This window comes from Crocuta crocuta, unplaced genomic scaffold, assembly GCF_008692635.1.
Source record: "Crocuta crocuta isolate KB4526 unplaced genomic scaffold, BGI_CrCroc_1.0 scaffold334, whole genome shotgun sequence".
NCBI classification, from domain to species: Eukaryota; Metazoa; Chordata; class Mammalia; order Carnivora; family Hyaenidae; genus Crocuta; species Crocuta crocuta.
In genome coordinates this window covers 422,089-441,320 of record NW_027533260.1, presented here as the reverse complement: position 1 = coordinate 441,320, position 19,232 = coordinate 422,089, and the positions used below count along the sequence as shown (strand labels likewise).

At 42.9% G+C, this 19,232-nt stretch overlaps 1 protein-coding gene across 1 annotated transcript; it reads left to right on the top strand.

Moving 5' to 3' along the window:
• The first annotated feature begins 673 nt into the window (after positions 1–673).
• On the top strand, positions 674–14,241 carry ZNF615 (zinc finger protein 615). Its single transcript, XM_077747236.1, has 5 exons — positions 674–917; positions 6,277–6,484; positions 8,335–8,461; positions 8,975–9,067; positions 11,537–14,241. The coding sequence occupies exons 2-5, from the start codon at positions 6,470–6,472 to the stop codon at positions 13,492–13,494; spliced, it is 2,193 nt and encodes a 730-aa protein (XP_077603362.1). The 5' UTR covers positions 674–917; positions 6,277–6,469; the 3' UTR covers positions 13,495–14,241.
• The last annotated feature ends 4,991 nt before the right edge of the window (positions 14,242–19,232 follow it).

Below are 19,232 nucleotides of genomic sequence, written 5' to 3'. Positions count from 1 at the left end.
AGTCTCTGGAAAATATTGTGGGAGTTTCTGTTACACACACACACACACACACACACTCACTCACACACTCAAATCTTTCCATTCCTTCCAATATATAAGACAGGGTCAGTTGGATCCAAATTTAGGATTTATATTACCATGACAGTTGATGCTTTTCGCATATGACACATGTACTATATATTTTTACACTACTTTTATTCTTGTAGAATTTGTCACAGTTGCCTATTCTTGGCCACTGGTCCTCAGAGCCCCGCCTTCCTCTCTGGACCCAGGAAAAGCTCGGTGTGCACCCTAGGCTGCGCCCTTCTCTGGGCTTTGACCTTTTCTCACTTTCTCTGACCTTAGAGGCCTACCCACCCCATTACTCTTGCCCACGTCTAACTGGCGCGTTCCTGCGGTTTTCTTTCCCAGTCAGTGACTGTCATTCCTGTGCCCTCAGCTTCTGAGAACGTTGTTCTCTGTCCAAAAGTCGCTTCAAACCGTTTCTGCTGGAAACTCCCCCGAGGAGGCTTCTGTGAATTCTGAGCTATACAAATACCTCCACTTCCCGTTAACAGGATCACGCCAACCGAGCCGTGTCCTAATTTTAATTTTCCCGTCTGCTCGTTGAAAGGGATTTCCCGCGCACCGTTTTTGCCTGGCGTAAGCGCCAGCCTTGAGCATACCTGTGCGTTTCCGCCCGGACTGACAGGCCCTTTCACGTTCCCAGCCGCGCCTGCCAGCGGGCGCGGAACCGGCCTCTCGGCGTCCCGTAGGGCCGGGATCCAAGATGGCTGCCCCCACGGGGCAGGGCCAGGGTGCCGCCATGTTGCCGCAGCGGAAAAGCCGGGATCCAGTGGTCTTTTCTCTAGAAATGCCTCAGACCCTTGTTGGCCGCAGTCCGGCGGTGCTGAGGGACGCGGACGGAGTTCAGCGAAGTAAGTTCAGGCGCCGGCTGGTCGCGGTGGTGTGTGGAGAAAATCAGGTGCCTTCGTGGACTGTGGCCGGGGACCGTCCGTCGGCGTCCGCCTAGGCTGATGCGGGTGGAATTCCAGCGGGAGGAGACCGAGGGTGGGTGTCGTTCCGTGTTAGGGTGTGCGCTTGGGGTGCCTCTGGCCTCGGTCAGGAGGTGCTCTCGTAGCTCCTGGGTAAAGATTTCTGGAGAACAGCGACCGGGTGCCGAGGGCACAGGCGGGGGCCCTCCACTCGTTGGGGCTCAGAGATTGCGCGCGGGAGTCAGGTGGCTGTCAGCTGCCGAGTGGAGCGGGTTTTGTTCGGGACTCAAAGATGAGCTGTTCCGGGGTTCACGGGTCGGGGTCCGTGCGTGGAGCTGACGCGGGGGCCGCGGGGGCGCGGGTGGGAGCATGGGGCTTGGCCGCGGCGTGCAGAGCTCGGGCCTCGGCTGCTGTCGCGGACAGCGGGTGTGACGTCCCCGCTGCCGCCCTTTAAGCCCCAGGTCTTTTTCCAGCGCCTGGGTATTTGGCAGCCAGCACCGCTTCTTACTCTCGAACTCTCAGGAATGAAAGTTTTTGGCGAGATGAACGATCCAGCGTATCTAATAGCAGTTTTATATTTAAGATGCTGCCTTTTATCCTTTGTCCTCCAAGATTCCTTGCACATTCCTCTTGGATATTTCTTTTCAGATTCGGACACAAGTAAAATCTCGCATCACACTGTACGTTCGGTTCCCAAGGGATAATCCTTGTCAAAATTTTAGTAGATTAAAATTTGAGGCTTTTATTAGATTATGTGCTTAATGTTGGTAATTCAGATAAGTTGTGTAAATGGTACTATGATTTTCTCTCTTGCCTTATTTCATGTAATAAACATTTACAAATTACTTTTAACGTGTGAACCGGTGATCTTGTGAGTGGATTCGTATTAAGCATTTGCCGATGTAGATCTATATAGAGGTGAAATGTTTGAGATTTTGAAGTATCGTTTTGGGGGCAGTTTATGATTATGCCTTTATACCCGTGGATTTGTTCCCCAGCCTTTCCAATAGTTTCCAGTATAGACTATTTTTATTGCAGTTGTAAGCGTGTTACTACTTTCTGACATCCTTGTCCTTATAATTTTCTATAATGTAAAAGATCGATTAACTTTAAATATTTATTTGCTACTTGGCCACGCTACTAAATTCTTATTACAGTCTCTTTCTCTCCACCCATTTAAGTGTAGAAAAATTTCACACATACAGTCATACTGAAAGAATTTTAAAGTAACCATGTATATACCTCCCACCTAGATTTCACCATTAACGAAGCATTAGATTACTCTACCAGTTACCTGACCCATCTTTTCATGAATCAGTCTTCTGTTGTTGGTTTTGGTGCATTTTAAAGACGGTTGCAGATCACTACCAGTACTCTAAATGCCCCTGCAATTACATGATTAGTAGCATTCCAATAGCTTTTTACTTGTTTCCTTTGTTTACTTAATGAACAGAAATTTTATTTACAAATAGTCTTGGCCTGTTGCGAAGTGGAATGAAAGTGAATTTTGGAATGAGATTAATCTGGCTTTTCAATCCCATTGTGTGACTGGTGCGTCCTGTGTCTGTTTCCCTGTTGGCAAAAAGAGAAGTTAAATTACTCTCCCTCAGCGTTGTTTTGAAGAAAAGTATAGTAAAATACCTAAAATTGTGGTCTGTGATGGCAGGCGCCTACAGTATTTGAGTAAAAAGGCTGATAATTTCCCCATATTTATGATTTTGTGCTTTGTAAAATGTGTATTTAGAACTCATTTTCTCTCTCCCTACCTCCTTCCGTACTTGTCTGTCTCTTTTTTTAAGTATGAAAACGTTTAAAGCTGTGAACTTACATTAATGATCTAGCAACAGCCATTCGATTTTAAATGTAGAATGCCAATAATTTTCTGATTTAAAATGTAAGTCCTCTTATGAAAAATATAATGAGGAACTGCAAATGACCTTTCAAATATTATACTGTTGTCAGTATTTCCTTTTCAGAAATTCTTAGACATGAATTCTTCGGTTACTAGTGATACTTCTATTGCTGGTTTTAAGTTGAATGTTAGGGGTGCTTGGGTGGCTAAACAGGTTGAGTGTCCCCATCTGACTCTGGGTTGAGCCCGAGTCAGCCTTGTGCTGCGTGTGCAGCCTGCTTAAGATTCTCTGTCCCTTTCCCCTTCTCCTTTGCTTGTGCTCTCTAAATAAATAAATAAATAAAATTTTAAAATGTTAAATTATTTCCATGAAATGTCTTGCTCTTTAACACTGACCTTGACCTGTGTGTGCTTTAAGGTGATATAGATTTTTTTTTTTTTAATTTTAGAGAGAGTGTGAGTGGGGGAACAGGACAGGAGGAGAGAGAAAGAGAGAGAGAATCCTAAGCAGGCTCCAATCTCAGTGCAGAGCCTGACACAGGGCTTGATCCCAAGACACTGGGATTATGTCGTGGGTAGAAATCAAGAGTCAAACTTGAGCTCAACTGACTGAGCCACTGAAGTGCCCCTAGAATATAAAAAAAAAATTTTTTTTAAGTTTATTTATTTATTTTGAGAGAGAGAGAGTAAGCAAGTGGGGTAGGGGCAGGAGTAAGAGAGAGAATTCCAAGCAGGCTCTACACTGTCAGTGCAGAGCCCTATGTGGGGCTTGAACTCACTAGCCATGAGATCATGACCTGAGCTAAGATCCAGCGTCGGTCGCTTAACTGACTGAGTCACCCAGGCGCCCCTAGAATTTTTCTATTTAAATGTTGTAACCAGCCACCTGACTAAATACATATAGAGACAAGTTAGGTGAATACTGATAATTTGCCTCTTTCTATATTCGAAAGTCAACTTTGATTATTTTTTCAAACTGTATTGTACTGGGTAGTGTTTTCAGATGTAAATTCTCAATTCTGCCATTGTAGATAGAGTGTGAAAACAGAGACAATAGTCAACAAATGGATCTGATTGGGTTCCTATAAAACTTTATTTATGAAAACAGGTGGTCTAGGCCCTGTGTTACTGACCCTTGGTTTAGATGACCCATGGCAAGTAGAGCCCATGAACTGAATCTGAGCCAGTGCCAGTTTTTGTTAATAAAGTTTTATTGGAACTCAGCCACACCTATTTTTTTTTTAATATGGCTGCTTTTGGGCTATAGTGGTATAGTTGAGTAGTTGCTACAGAAACCATGTGCATTATTTTTTTTTCTCTTTTAACGTGTAGTTATGTATATTTAAAATACATATATTAGTTTTATTCTTGACACTAGAGATTGCAAAATAAGATAGTTTGTATTTGTCAAAGTATTATGATATTAGTACTTTTATACTCTGTCTATACAGAGATTTAAAAGTTTTTCATTTACCACTTCATATGGTATATGCTGTCATGGAATATTTTATATTTTATTTTTTATTTTTCATTTTTCCTTTAGTTTTAAATATTTTTTAAAATTTTTTTAATGTTTATTTATTTTCAGGGATGCCTGGGTGGCTCAGTTGGTTGAGCCCTTGACTTCGGCTCCGGTCATGATCTCACGGTTCATGGGTTCGAGCCCCGCACTGGGTTCTGTGCTGACACCTCAGAGCCTGGAGCCTGCTTCTAATTCTGTGTCTCCCTCTCTCTCTGACCCTCCCCTGCTCCTGCTGCCTCTCTCTCTCTCTCAGAAATAAATAATGTTTATTTATTTTCCAGAGACAGAGAGAGTGCGAGAAGGGGAGGGGCAGAGAGAGGGAGACACAGAATCCGAAGCTGGCTCCAGGCTCTGAGCTCTCAGCACAGAGCCCAGTGCGGGGCTTGAACCCACAAATTGCGAGATCATAACCTGAGCTGAAGTCGGACACTTAACTGACTGAGCCACTCAGGCACCCTAATTTTTATTTTTTTTTAATTTTTTTTTTAATGTTTTATTTATTTCTAGGAGAGAGAGAGACAGCGTGAGCAGGGGAGGGTCAGAGAGAGAGGGAGTCACAGACTGAAACAGGCTCCAGGCTCTGAGCTGGCAGTCAGCACAGAGCCCGACGCGGGGCTCGAACCCACGAACCGCGAGATCATGACCTAAGCGAAAGTCGGACGCTTAACCGACTAAGCCACCCAGGCGCCCCAAGGCACCCTAATTTTTAAATATTTTTTAATGTTTATTTTTGAGAGAGAGACAGACAGAGCATGAGCGGGGGAGGGGCAGAGTGAGAGGGAGACACAAAATCCAAAGCAGGCTCCAGGCTCTGAGCTGTCACCAGAGCCTGACATGGGGCCCCATCCATGAAACGCGAGATCATGACCTGAGCCAAAGTCTGACACTTAACGGACTGAGCCACCCAGGTGCCCCTGTCATGGAATATGTTAACTCTTCATGTTTTTAAAACCTCCTGAGAGATGACCATTGTTATGTTTCCAGTTGGTGTTTACCAGTTTTATTTCTCTTGACTCCTTACTCCTCTGCTTACATTGGAATATCCTTTCCTTCTGCTTGAAGAACCTTCTTACTTGCTGTAACACAGGTCTTCTGATGAAGAATTCTGTGTGCTTTTGCCTGAGAATGTCTATTTCAGTTCGTTTTCTAAAGAATATTTTTGCCAACTATCCTATATAGGTTTATACTTATAATACTCTACAGAGTATGAAGAACTGGATGACAATGAGAAATTATATAAGACAGTGCTTATTATTTGCTTATTAGCATGGTGTTCTCAAAGTCAAAGTGCATGTACCCTGGGATGTACAAAGACTTTGGAAGAGGTAGATGGATATTCATGATTTAAGAGAAGACTGTGTACATCTTACTGTATGCCCTCTTTCGTAAACTTGATCTGCCTGAGGAGTCCCCTGCCACTGGGCATCACACTCTTCGGGGTCTCTGTCCCACGTTCCCTTTGACAGTCATACTACTTCTGCTTTACAGAAGAAAGATGTGCTTCCCAGAGCACATTCTGAGTGTTATGTTTCTTGGGCCAGAGCACTTAATAAAAAGATTTTTTTTTAATTTTTAAATTTTAGTTAACATACCATGCAGTATTGGTTTCAAGGAGTAGAATTCAGTGATTTATCATATACCACATCCATGGAGGGCGCCTGCGTGGCTCAGTTGGTTAAACATACAACAGCCAGTGCTCATCCCAACAAGTGCCCTCCTTAGTACCCAGCACCCATCTAGCCCATCCCCCACCCACCTCCCTCCATCACCCCTCAGCTTGTTCTCTATCGTGAAGAGTCTCTTGTGGTTTGTTTCCCTCTCTTCTCAAAAAGATCTTTTGGGGCTTTGGTTTAAGATGAATACATAGCAGCAGTAACAACTTCTGGGCCTACAGAGATTGTGCCACTCAGAGTAATTTGCTTTTACAGCCTGTAGGTGCTGGCACCCCAGGGACAAGAGGGATCCCGGGAAAAAGAAGAAGATTCCAAGACTTAGCCATCAGTATTTCTCGAGAAACCCTTGACTGGAGACTGAGATTTTTGAACAGAAATTTAGAGCTGATCCAGAAGAGCTAAAGACAGAGCATCCCAGTTAGCAGCCATTTCCCAAAATCAGAAGAAGATGATCCAGGCCCAGGTGACTTTTGGTTTCTTTTAATTCTTTTCCNAGTGCAATTAAACACTAAAGTTTAAATTGAGAATAGCAGGATCTGGAGAAATCGGGGCCAAGTAGGATCAGGAACATACTTTTCATAGGATCCATACTTTGTGACTCATGTTGGAATATATGTGATTATGCAAGACCCTGTCGGTCATGTAGCTGTCAGTGTTGCACATATCTCTGACAGCGATCATAAGAGAATCTTGGGAAGTTACATGGTAGGCATTAATTACTGTGATCTCTTTCTAAGACCAATGCTTCTGAAACCAAACATGTGAATTTTTTCACACCAATGACCAGTTCCCCAACTCTCCAGACACCACCTGTGTACAATTTGATTCAATCTTGACACTAACTACCTAGAGTTCCTATCTTACACCACAAACTTATAGGGCTCAGTCCCACAAGACTGACTTCATTACAGATGCCAAGTATTTGGTGCCCAGAGTCCCCATAGTTCTGACTTGGCTACAAATGGGCAAATCCTTGGGTTTGAGAATTCACTCCAGTAGCTCACAGAACTCAGGAAAACACTTTACTTCACACTCACCAGTTTATTATAAAAGGTACAAGATGGGAAGAGCCAAATGGGAGAGAGGCATAGGGCAAGGTATGGGAGAAGGGGCGAAGACCTTCCATGCCATCTCCAAGCAAGCCACCCTCCCAGCACCTTGATGTGTTAACATGCTCCCCGAGCCCTGTAGTTTAGTGTTTTTTCATGGAAGTTTCATTGTGTAGGGGCAAGTGATGAAATCACTGGCCATTTAGTGATTATCTCAGTCTCCAGTTCCTCTTTCCTCCCTACACGGCTGGGGTGGAGCCGACACTTCCAGCCCTCTAATCAATAGCTTGGTTCCATTAGCAACCAGCCACATCCTTAGGGTACTTAGGGGCCCACAGGAGTAACCACCTTAATATAAATCCAGGTGTGATTGAAAGGGGCTTGTTACAAATAACACAAGGTGCCCCTCTCACTCCAAGCACTCCCAAAGGCTTTAGTAGCTTTGTGCTAGGAACTGGAGAGGAATACCACATATATACCTCTTATTATATCACAGTATGGAGAAAACTGGCTAGTTCCTTGAGGAATGTTAAGGTTTCATGACATATAGGTTTGAAGTTCACATGAGTCTTTGATCATTTTTCATAGAACTGTGGTGAGTTAAGGCCTTAACTGCCCTTACTTCTCATAAATGTAAAAACCTATTTCCTACAGCTGTTTCTTCATTGTTTCTATTGTGGTATTAACCCTGCCTAATGATATGTGCACATACATATTTGTCTATATACGTATATGTGTCTATAAGTATATTCTTTATAGTTTTATTTTTTTTACAAATTTGCTTAATCATCCATTAATCTCTTTGTTTTATACATATTTTATACAGTTCCTTGTTTAGTATATTAACCACTGAAATTAGTATGGATTTTCTGGTGATTCTAGCATATCTTCAATTTTCATTACTGATTTTGGAATTGGTTCAGATGCTCATGGTGAACTAAGAAATCTGTGTTCTTCATCTACATAGTTCCATACTGGCAAATAGATGCTTAAATCTATATACATTACAGATGTTCTTACACCAGCAAGTGGATTTAATGGTACCTATTATGGAAACTTAATTTAACTTTCACCTGTGTTGAATGAAGAGAAAACTGCACAATGACATAATATTTTATAAGATTTCTTATTCAACCACCATGTATTAAAGAATAAAAACCACCGATTTCCTATATGGAGAAATGAACAGAATAATTTCCTTTATCCATTTTTTACATATCACTGAAAGAATATCACTTCATTAAACATAGCTGTGTTATAACAGGAATCGCTGACACTGGAGGACGTGGCCGTGGACTTCTCCCGGGAGGAGTGGCGGCTCCTGGCCCCCGCCCAGAAGGACCTGTACAGGGACGTGATGCTGGAGAACTACAGGAACCTGGTGTCAGTGGGTGAGGACGGCTCCCCGGTGTCTCTCACAGGGTGCTCTGCTAGTGGTTTTCTCTTTCTCAGCTACTTACCTCCTTAGTACTCTCAAATGATAGATTCTCAGATCCTTCTCTTGTCTCAGGCAAGGGGATATAATGTTCCCTCTCTTGAGAGAAAAGCCTTGATGTTTACAGATGTGAATGTGAAACCTTGTTTCGTTCCTAAAATGTAACATTATCCCTTCTTGATATACTCCAGCCCACTGAGTCCTCTTCTTCTTTTTTTTAAGTTTATTTATTTATTTTGAGAGAGAGAGAAAGTGTGACTCAGGGAGGGGCAGAGAGAAGGGAGAGAGAGAGAGAGAGAGAGAGAGAGAGAGAATCCCAAGCCAGGCTCCACGCTGCCAGCACAGAGCCCAACATGGAGCTTGAATCTGCGAACTGCGAAATCATGACCTGAGCCCAAGTCGGACACTGAACCAGCTGAGCCACCCTGGCGCCCCAACCACTGAGTCCTCTATCATTTCTCATGAACAGGGTGTCACGCCAGCAAACCAGATGCACTCTCCAGGTTGGAACGAGGAGAACTTTGGACGATAGAAGATGAAATCAACAGTCGAATCTGCCCAGGTGAGTGAGAGCATGGCAGGGTGGTGGGTGGGTGCAGAAGTAGTATCCTGGTCAGGCAGAGCTGTGACAGTGCGTAAGGAAAAGTAAACGGTCCCTCCCCACCTCTCTTTTCCCATATGGGAACTCTTTCTTAGTTGAAATTTCAAGAAAAATATACCCCTTTTTTTCTTTTGAGATCTGATCCCTGTTTACTTTATATACTTCTTGTTTCTGTTTGTTTTGCATGGTCATCTTCTTCCGACTTTCTAATCTTCATCTTCTTCATCCACTGTGACAGTGTCTCTACCTACATTCCTACTTCTCCTGCTATGAAATTCCACTTTCCAGCCCTTTCTGGAAAGAAACAACCGTGACTTCCCTACTTTGTTCTTACTACTACTATGCCTGCTTACCAGGAAATAATGATTTCCTTCCATAATATCTAATCCCACCTTCCATACTTGGTCTCCATGGTAACCTGGCTATGCATTTGTGTCATTCTTTGCTCCCTACCCCTGAGGTTCTCCATACTTTTGTTTTCATTTTCTTCTCAGTTCTCCTAATTCTTAAGTTTCCACCATTCCCGTGAATCAACCTCTTTTTCTTCTCTTGAGATATCCAATTGACTTCTCTCTTAATATTGTCTAATGCATGCTTTCATTCTATATATTTTACTCTTCTTCATGGCGGTCGGCCCGTGACTTCCCTTTCTGTTTGTGAGAACAGTAATCATCTTCTTTTCATCCTTTTTTGAAAATTTAGGTTCTCAGGGCACCTGGGTGGCTCAGTTGGTTAAGCATCTGACTCCGTTTCGGCTCAGGTCATGATCTCATGGCTTTGTGAGTTCAAACCCCACATCAGGCTCTGTGCTGGAAGCTCAGAGCCAGCTTGGGATTCTCTCTCTCCATCTCTCTCTGCCTCTCCTTGCTCGTGCTGTCTCTGTCTCTCTCTCAAAGAATAAATAAACTTAATAAAATATAAAGTTTAGGTTCTCTTTGAGTTCAACACAACTACACATTTTAAATTCTCCCCATCCTGGCATTAACTTGAATGTTCTCTGCTTGCTGAGCTCTCTTCTTAAAAGTTTTTTGATTAACAAGAAAATATCTTTTAAGTTTTTTTTTTTTAATGTTTATTTGTTTTTAAGAGACAGAGTGTGAGCAGGAGAGGAGCAGAGAGAGAGAGGGAGACACCGAATCCAAAGCAGGCTCCAGGCTCCAAAGCACGCCCTGACTTTTTTTTTTTTTCTTTTTTTTGTAGTTCAATCATGCCTTGACACTGGATATACCCATTTATTATTACTTTTTAATTTGTAAAGCAGTGGGAAAATGGGGTGCCTGAGTGGTTCTGTCATTTGAGTGTCTGACTTCAGCTCAGGTCATGATCTCACACAGTTCGTGGGTTCGAGCCCCGTATCCAGCTCTGTGCTGACAGCTCATGTTTCATAATGCATGCTAGATTTTCCCCTCATTCTGGACTTCAGTAATATTCCTCATTTTAGTGAGAGGCATTTCATCTGTCCAGCAGCTCAAGCCACATGATTCCTGAAGTAATCTTTGAGTCTTTGCTTTCATTAACGTCTTCCCACTTCTCCCATTGAGCCTATCGGTGAACCTTACCTTTTCTTTAAATATATCTTGATGTCCTCCACATCTTACTTCTCCATTGCTTCTTTAATCGTGTTTCACAGATTCCAGTTGCCTTCTTTAATCCCTTGCTTAGTTGTCTATACCTAGAATAAAACCTGGATGTTTTACAGATTTAACTCAATTCTGATACTATCTACCTGGAAAGAATGTCAGATCCTACAAACTAAAGGTTCAGTCCCACAAGACTATCCATACTTCAGATATCAATTGCAAGTCCAGATTGTTACCTATGCTTCTGTCCATCTGGCTATAAATTGTAGATTCCCATGACCCCCTCCTTGGGTTCAATTAACTTGCCAGAGGCTCACAGAACTCAGAGAAATACTTTGCCGGTATTACAGAGCCTGCCACCAGGCTTCATCTCACACACTGTGAGATCATGACTTGAACCAAAATCAAGAGTGATGAGCTTAACCAACTGAGCTATCCAGGCGCCCCGAGAGTTTCTGCAGAACTTTAATCTCTAGTTCCTCCTGCCTTTCCCAGAAATTGGTGGGTAGGGCAGAAAGTTCCAACCTTATGATCACTTGGTCTTTCTGGGTACCAGCCCATTTTGTGATCTAGTAGGAACCCTATGCTAAATTGCCTCATTAGCATAAACTCAGTTGTGACTGGAAGGACTTATTATGAATAATGAAAGAAACTCCTGTTAGGAAATTTTAAGGGTTTTAGGAGCTCTGTACCAAGAACCGTGGATGGAAACCAAATGTATTTTTTACTATACCACATGTAGGAGTCTCACTAAATAGCTATTTCACATGAAGGCTTTTTAAAAACAGTTTTATTCCAAACTAAAATTATGAGAGATTATAGAGTGATTCATTGTTCTCTTCTCTCCTAGAAATCAGGAAAGTTGATGGACCCTTGCAGTGTCAGTTGCAAAATCGAAGCATTCAGAAGTGTGTGGAACAATGCTGTGAACGTAATACATTTGCAAACATTTTTAATCAGAACGAAAGTGATTTTCTGTTAAAGCAAAATTATATGTTTGATTTACGTGAAAAATCTTTAAAATCAAATACAAGTTTTGAAAGCCAGAGTATAAGCTATGATTTGGAGAACTCTGCTGAGTTGAATGAAGATGGGAAATCCCTTCTTCATGGTGCCCAGGAACAATTTTACAGTGTAAATAAATCTCCTGTGGGTGTAAAACCCAGCAATGATAACTCCTGGGTCACTAAACAACAGAGGACTCCAAACATGCAGAAAGCCCATGTATGCAGTGAATGTGGGAAAGCCTTTGTCAAGGTGTCTCAGCTCACTGATCATCAGAGAGTTCATACTAGAGAGAAACCTCATGGGTGCAGTATGTGTGGGAAAGCGTTCTCCAGAAAATCCAGGCTAGTTGAACATCAGAGAATTCATACAGGACTGAAACATTATGAATGCACTGAGTGTGACAAAACGTTCCTTAAGAAATCACAATTCAACATACACCAGAAAACTCATATGGGACAGAAGCCTTATACATGTAACGAATGTGGGAAGGCATTCATCAAGAAATGTCGGCTCATTTATCATCAGCGAACTCATACAGGAGAGAAGCCCCATGGATGCAGTCTGTGCGAGAAAGCTTTCTCTACAAAGTTTAGTCTCACTACACATCAGAAAACTCATACAGGAGAGAAACCATATATATGCAGCGAATGTGGAAAAGGCTTCATTGAGAAGAGGCGTCTTGTTGCACATCATCGAACTCACACTGGTGAGAAACCTTTTATATGCGACGAATGTGGAAAAGGTTTCACCTTGAAGAACAGTCTTATCACACATCAGCAAACTCATACAGAAGAGAAATTGTACATATGCAGTGAGTGTGGAAAAAGCTTTTCGATGAAGCACTGTCTCATCGTACATCAGCGAACGCATACAGGAGAGAAACCCTACACATGCAATGAGTGTGGAAAAGGCTTCACCTTGAAGAGTCCTCTCATCAGACATCAGCGGACACACACGGGAGAGAAACCCTATGTATGTAGTGTATGTGGAAAAGGCTTCACCATGAAGAGTGATCTCATTGTACATCAGCGAACTCATACTGCAGAGAAGCCATATATATGCAGTGATTGTGGGAAAGGCTTCACCGTGAAGAGCCGCCTGATTGTACATCAGCGAACTCATACAGGAGAGAAGCCTTATATATGCAGTGAGTGTGGAAAAGGCTTTCCAGCAAAGATACGGCTGATTGGACATCAACGAACTCATACGGGAGAGAAGCCCTATATTTGCAGTGAATGTGGAAAAGGCTTCACAGAGAAGAGTCATCTGAATGTACACAGGCGCACTCATACAGGAGAGAAACCCTATATATGCAACGAATGTGGCAAAGGCTTAACTGGGAAAAGCATGCTCATTGCACATTTGCGAACTCATACTGGGGAAAAACCATATATATGCAATGAATGTGGAAAGGGCTTCACCATGAAGAGTACTCTAGGTATACATCAGCAAACTCATACTGGAGAGAAGCCATACAAATGCAACGAATGTGATAAAGCCTTCAGGAAGAAGACCTGCCTCATACAACATCAGAGATTTCACGCCGGAAAAACCTCCTTTGCATGTACCGAATGTGGAAAATTTTCTTTGCGCAAAAATGATCTCATTACCCATCAGAGAATTCACACAGGAGAGAAACCATATGAATGCAGTGAATGTGGGAAAGCCTTCACGACCAAGTCAGGGCTCAACGTTCATCAAAGAAAACATACCGGAGAAAGGCCCTATGGATGCAGTGATTGTGGGAAGACTTTTGCCCACTTGTCAATCCTTGTTAAACATAAGAGAATTCACAGATAGTCACTTTGGGAAATCCTGTTGCCAGTATGCTAGTTGTAGGCCCTCAATATAATATTTTGCAATGAAGAATGAATGCAAAGAATGGTATTATCTTTAGTGATTGATTATGTTTCATGTTGACAAAAAATTTTACAAAACTATTCACATGCAGTCAGCCTTGATGAAAATATTTTAGAACAATATACATCTAAAAAGTGTTGACTAAGATAGAGTCTCTGAGCGTGACTAGGAAAGTCTTCAGTTGGAACTAGACCTATCATGTGATCATCATCACAGATCATGAATGAAAAAGGAAAGGCTTTCCCCAGACGTTAAAACCTCAGTAGTATCAGTTCACACTAGAGAAGTGCTCATTTCTGCAGCACATATACTAAAGTTCACACTAGAGAAGTACTTTCCTATGGCAATAAATATAGCAGGTCTTGAAGCAATATTTGCCAGGAAATTCCACACAGAAATAACTTGGGAACACATTCAATGTGGTGGATGTTAGCAAAATACCAGACAACTTAAGGAAAGAAGCCTTGGGGAAATGGATGAATGAGAGCATTCTGTCACATGTCTAAACAGATAATACATACCTCTCAAACTTTGAGAACAGGATACCTTCAGCCATATTTCTAATTGCCTTGTCATTGATTTTATAAATTTTAAATAGTGGCATTACTCTCATCATGTATTAAATTTCAATATGTACAACACAGGAGTGTCCTATGAGTGTTCTATGCCTATTTCATTATATAATTAACTTTTGAATTTCTTGGGTTCCAAGTGTAATTGTTATTACTGAATACTTGAAGTACTTCATAATGAAACAATATATTCATATGTATAACACAATATATTTGGATGTGTTTAACCAAGTTTCTAAGCAGCATCAAGTGGTTTATAAAATTAATGTACGTGCAATGTTTATATAACTTCTAATTTTTTTAAAGTTTATTTATTTTGAAAAGAGAGTGGGAGGGGCGCCNAAAAAAAAGAAGAGAGTGGGAGAGGGGCAGAGAGAGAATCCCAAGCAGGCTCTGTACCATCATTGCAGAGCCCAGAGAAACCCAATGTATGTAGTGTATGTGGAAAAGTTCATGAACCATGAGATTTCAACATGAGATCATGACCTGAACCGGTCAGATGCTTAACCGACTGAGCCACCTAGGCACCCCATATGATTTGCACTAATTTTGCATTAAGTTTAGAATCACAAAAAATGAATCTTTTGGAGATTTCCTAAATGCCCTTCAGCCAGCTACTTCCAAAGGTAAAACCTTACATAACCATAGTTCAATATCAATTAGAGGAAAGTGAAATTATTATAATATTTTTAACCACGGGATTTACTTGGATCTCACCAGTTTTAACATGCACTCATTTTTGGTTGTTTTTTATATACAGTTTTAAGAAGCTTTATCACATATACAGGTTTCTGTAACCAGTAAAAATTCAGAATGTGTTGTCAACACAAACTCCCTCATGCTACCCCTTCATAGCGACACTTTTCCCCGACCCCAAACCCTGGCATCAGAGATTCTATAAATTTGTCATTTACAGAATATTAGAAAAGTAGAGTCATTTAGCACTTACCCTTTGAAGTTGGCTATTTGACCTTATAAAATAATAGAAATTATATAGGTCTCTGCCCCTATTTGCTGGCACACGCTCCTGAAACCCTTGTAAATTCATAAGTGGTAAGTGCATTAGGAGCATTTTTTATTCTAATGAGGTGACTCTGGGTGGGCTCCTGTAAGGCTTCTGGATGAAGACTGGTCACCAGAGAGACCAAGCCATAGTTAGAAGTTTGCAACTTTCTGCCCCAACTCCCACCCACCCCCCAATCCTCCAGAGAGGAGAGAGGGAAATTGAGTCAATAATTGGTCAGTCTTGAAGAAGCCTTCATAAAATCCCCAATGATAGGTGAGCTTCCAGGTAGGTGAACACAGCCAGGTGGGGGAGGGTAACATAACACAACTCCACCAGGATAGCAGCTTGTGCTTGGGGACCCTTCCAGGTCTCACCCTTTGTATCTCTTCATCTGGCTGTTCACCTACATGCTTTATCCTAGGTTTTAATAAACTGGTGTGTTTCTCTGAGTTCTGTGAGCTGCTCCAGCAAATTAATGGAACTGGAAGAAGGAGTTGTGGGGAGTTCCCACTTGTAAGCAAGTCCGAAGTTGTAGGTAACCTGGGGGCCTGCTACTGGCCACTGGGGTATGAAATGAGCAGGGAGGTACAGTTTGTGGGGCCCAGCTTTTCACCTGTGGGACCTGACCCTCCAGGTCGCTGGTGTCAGGATCCAGCTGGTGTCCTGGAGAATTGCTGGGTGTGTGGAAATCCCCACACACATTTGGTGACCAGACGTGTCCAAGAGTTGTGTGGTAGCCAGTGTGAGTAAAGGAGAGACACAGGAGGAGGCCGAAACTGTAGGTTTGTCCAACACAGAGCTCCGGAAAAGTCAACCCAAAATCCACCCAGAAGCTCTGTGGGGTTTTCTCGGCACTTGGACGCGGGACTTCAAGCAAACTGGCTGCACCCCAGGTGTTCCTGCCTAAGGGCTCAGCCTCCCCTTTTCCCCAAACTGATGATTAGAATGCGCCCCACGCCACATCGCCACATCGGCCTTGGGTAGGTTCCTGCCTCTGAAGAGGCCTTAGCTCTGCGCCTGTGACCCTCTCTTTCGAGAAGACGAAGGCCCCACGTGCCTTTACAACGACGTTTCCGATTCTTCCTTCCAGCAGAGTGGGGGCTGCTCCGGTCAGAAGTGCTAGGAGTGCTCAGTGAGGAAACGGAGGTCACCTCCCACCCGAGCGCCCTCAGGCCCTGAGCGAGCCGGGGAGCACTTCCAGAAGGCCCCGAAGCCCGCTGGGCACACTTCCCGCAGCTCTGGCCGACCCCAGCGCGGGCCGCGCGGGCGCCGAGAGCACCGCAGTCCGACGAGTTCCAGGGAGTTCTCTGAGGCTCGGGGTCGGTGCACCTGAGTGCGTGTGGGTCCCGAGTGAGGGGCCTGGCGCGTGAGGCGGGGATGCGCGTGGGGATATCTGTGTTTGGGGCTTTATTTGGGTTCAGTCCCTGAGGAATGCGGGGTGCACGCTAAGACGAAGTCTTCAGAGTCTGACGCTGGTCAGGACGAGGGGAAGGAGGCTTGTGTGTTAACGCTGCGGGGCGAGGTTTGGCCCCGCGAACACCGCTCCTTGGCGACCTCAGCGATTTCACCTGGGGCTCCGTAGGAGCTGGAGCGTCCATGAGCGAGGACGGCTCCTGTGGTAACCTTGACATGGAATTTGAGGTCAATGTTCGGGGAATGCAGCGTTTGAAAGCCTAGGAATCTGGGAGTTTTTGAGGCTCATAACCCAAGGCTGGTTTTTTGTTTTTTTAATATTCATTCATTAAAAAAATGTTTTTAATGTTTATTTATTTTCGAGAGACAGAAAGACAGACCGTGAGCAGGGGAGGGGCAGAGAGAGAGAGAGGGAGACACAGAATCCGAAGCAGGCTGTCAGCACAGAGCCTGAAGTGGGACTCAAACCGGCAAACTGCAAGATCATGACCTGAGCTGAAGCCGGAGGCTTAACTGACTGAGCCACCCAGGTGTTCCTGTTCATTCATTTTTGACAAAGATAGAGAGAGTGCAAGTGCGAGAGAGACAGAGAAAGGGGGAGACAGAGAATGCCAAGCGGGCTCTGTGGTGATAGCAGCAAGTTGATGCTAGGCTTGAACTCATGAACCGTGAGGTCATAACCTGAGCTGATGCTCAACTGAATGAGCCACCCAGGTGCCCCATGAGGCTCAACCTTCTGGATGGTGGAATATTTCCTTTGTCTTTCGAGTCCCCTCTCAAGATTCCTAACAAAATTTTGAATAAAAATTTGTCTCCTGCATCCATTCTCCTCACTGTCCCCACAAAAATCAAGAGTAGTAGTGCACCATGATGGAGTGCTGTGTACCTGAATAAAGATAGGATTTTTTTAACATCTCTTTCTCTCTCTTTCTCTCCCTTCCTTCCTTCCTTCCTTCCTTCCTTCCTTCCTTTCTCTTTCCTCCAAAGTGGACTTGAACTCATGACCCTGAGATCAAGACTAGACCTGAGATGCTTAACTGAGCCATCCAGGTGCCCCAGGATTTGTATCTTCTGGCAAACATTTCCTTGATCTTTCCTTCCTGGTTTGACAAAAGCAACCATTTTCCTAAATTCTCCTTCCCCATTAGAGCCATTTTATTAAGAGAAATTTTTTAAACCACCTTTCTAAAAATTGAGATTATCTACATTTAAGACTCCGCCTATCTTCTAACACAAGTGTACTTTTTTTAATTGTCTCTGGCAAATATTAAGGGTTCCTGTTATTCTACCTTATCACCAGCATTTTATACTTTTTGTTTTTTGGATTTCAGCAATTCCAGTAACTGGGTACTTGTATCATACTGGGGTTTTAAAAAAATATTTATTTAAGTCATCTCTACTTGGGGCTTGAACTCACAACCCCCAAGAGCAAGAGTCACATGCTCCTCTGGCTAAGCCAGCTAGGTGTCCCCCTGCCTGCAGTTTTAATTTGTAATTTCCTAATAACAAATAATCTTGATCATTTTTCATGTTTGTTTACTGTCTTTTTAAAAAACTTTTAAATGTTTTTATTTATTTCTGAGAGAGCACAAGGGAGAGAGTGGGGGAGGGGCAGAGAGAGAGGGAGGCACAGAATCTGAAGCAGGCTCCAGGCTCTTGAGTCACTATCACCACAATCCAGTTTTGTTTTTTTTTTTTAATTTCATGTCCCCCAAAAGTAACTGGATGGTTGTTTCGGTATTATTGAACTTTGACAATTCTTTATATATTCTGAATATAAGTCCTTTATCAGATATACAATGTGGAGATATTTTCTCCCAATCTCTGGCTCCACTCTTCTTAAATGTTGTGCTTAGAAAGTACAAATGTTTAAAAGGAAAAAAAAAGTATAACTGTTTTTAATTTTAATCAAGTCCAATTTATCACTTTTTCTTTTATGGCTCTTCCCTTACGATCTTGTCCACGAACTCTCTGGCTAACTTTTTTGGTTTATGAACACTATCTCCCATTTGCCTCTCTCCCTTATACTTAGGTCTGGGATCTATCTTGAGTAAATTTTTGTATATGTTTAAAGGTCTTAATTTATTTTTCTGCAAATAGAAATACAATTATCCCAGCATCCTTTGTTGAAAAGACTAATCCCATTAAATTATCTTGGTGCCTTGGGGGAAAAAAGCTATTAAGCTTAATATTTTTGGACTCTCAATTCTGGTTGTACCTTTTTCATTGACTCCAGACCCTTGCTGGCCTCACTTTTAGTGGCTTTTCCCTGAGGCCCCAATCCCAGTCTCAATTTAGGTTCCTCCCAACTGCTCTTTCCTCTAGTGGGTGTTGGCCAGCCTCACACTGATGAGGGATAGAAGCAGAAAAATGTTCACCTTTAGCCTGGAAGGCTAACGTATAGCCAAATTAGTTCTCATAATGATCAAATATGTACTGGTTGCCACATTCTTCTTCTTCTTCTTCTTTTTTAAAGTTTATTTATTTATTTTGAGAGAGACAAACAGTGCGAGTGGGAGAGGGGCTTAGAGAATCCCAAGCAGTTTCCTCATTGTCAGCGCAAAGGCTGATACTGGGCTTGATCTCTTGAAACCTTGAGATCCTTGAGATCATGACCTGAGACAAAACCAAGAGGCCGGGGCTTACCCAAACTGAGCCACCCAGGCCACCCCCTGGTTGCTACATTC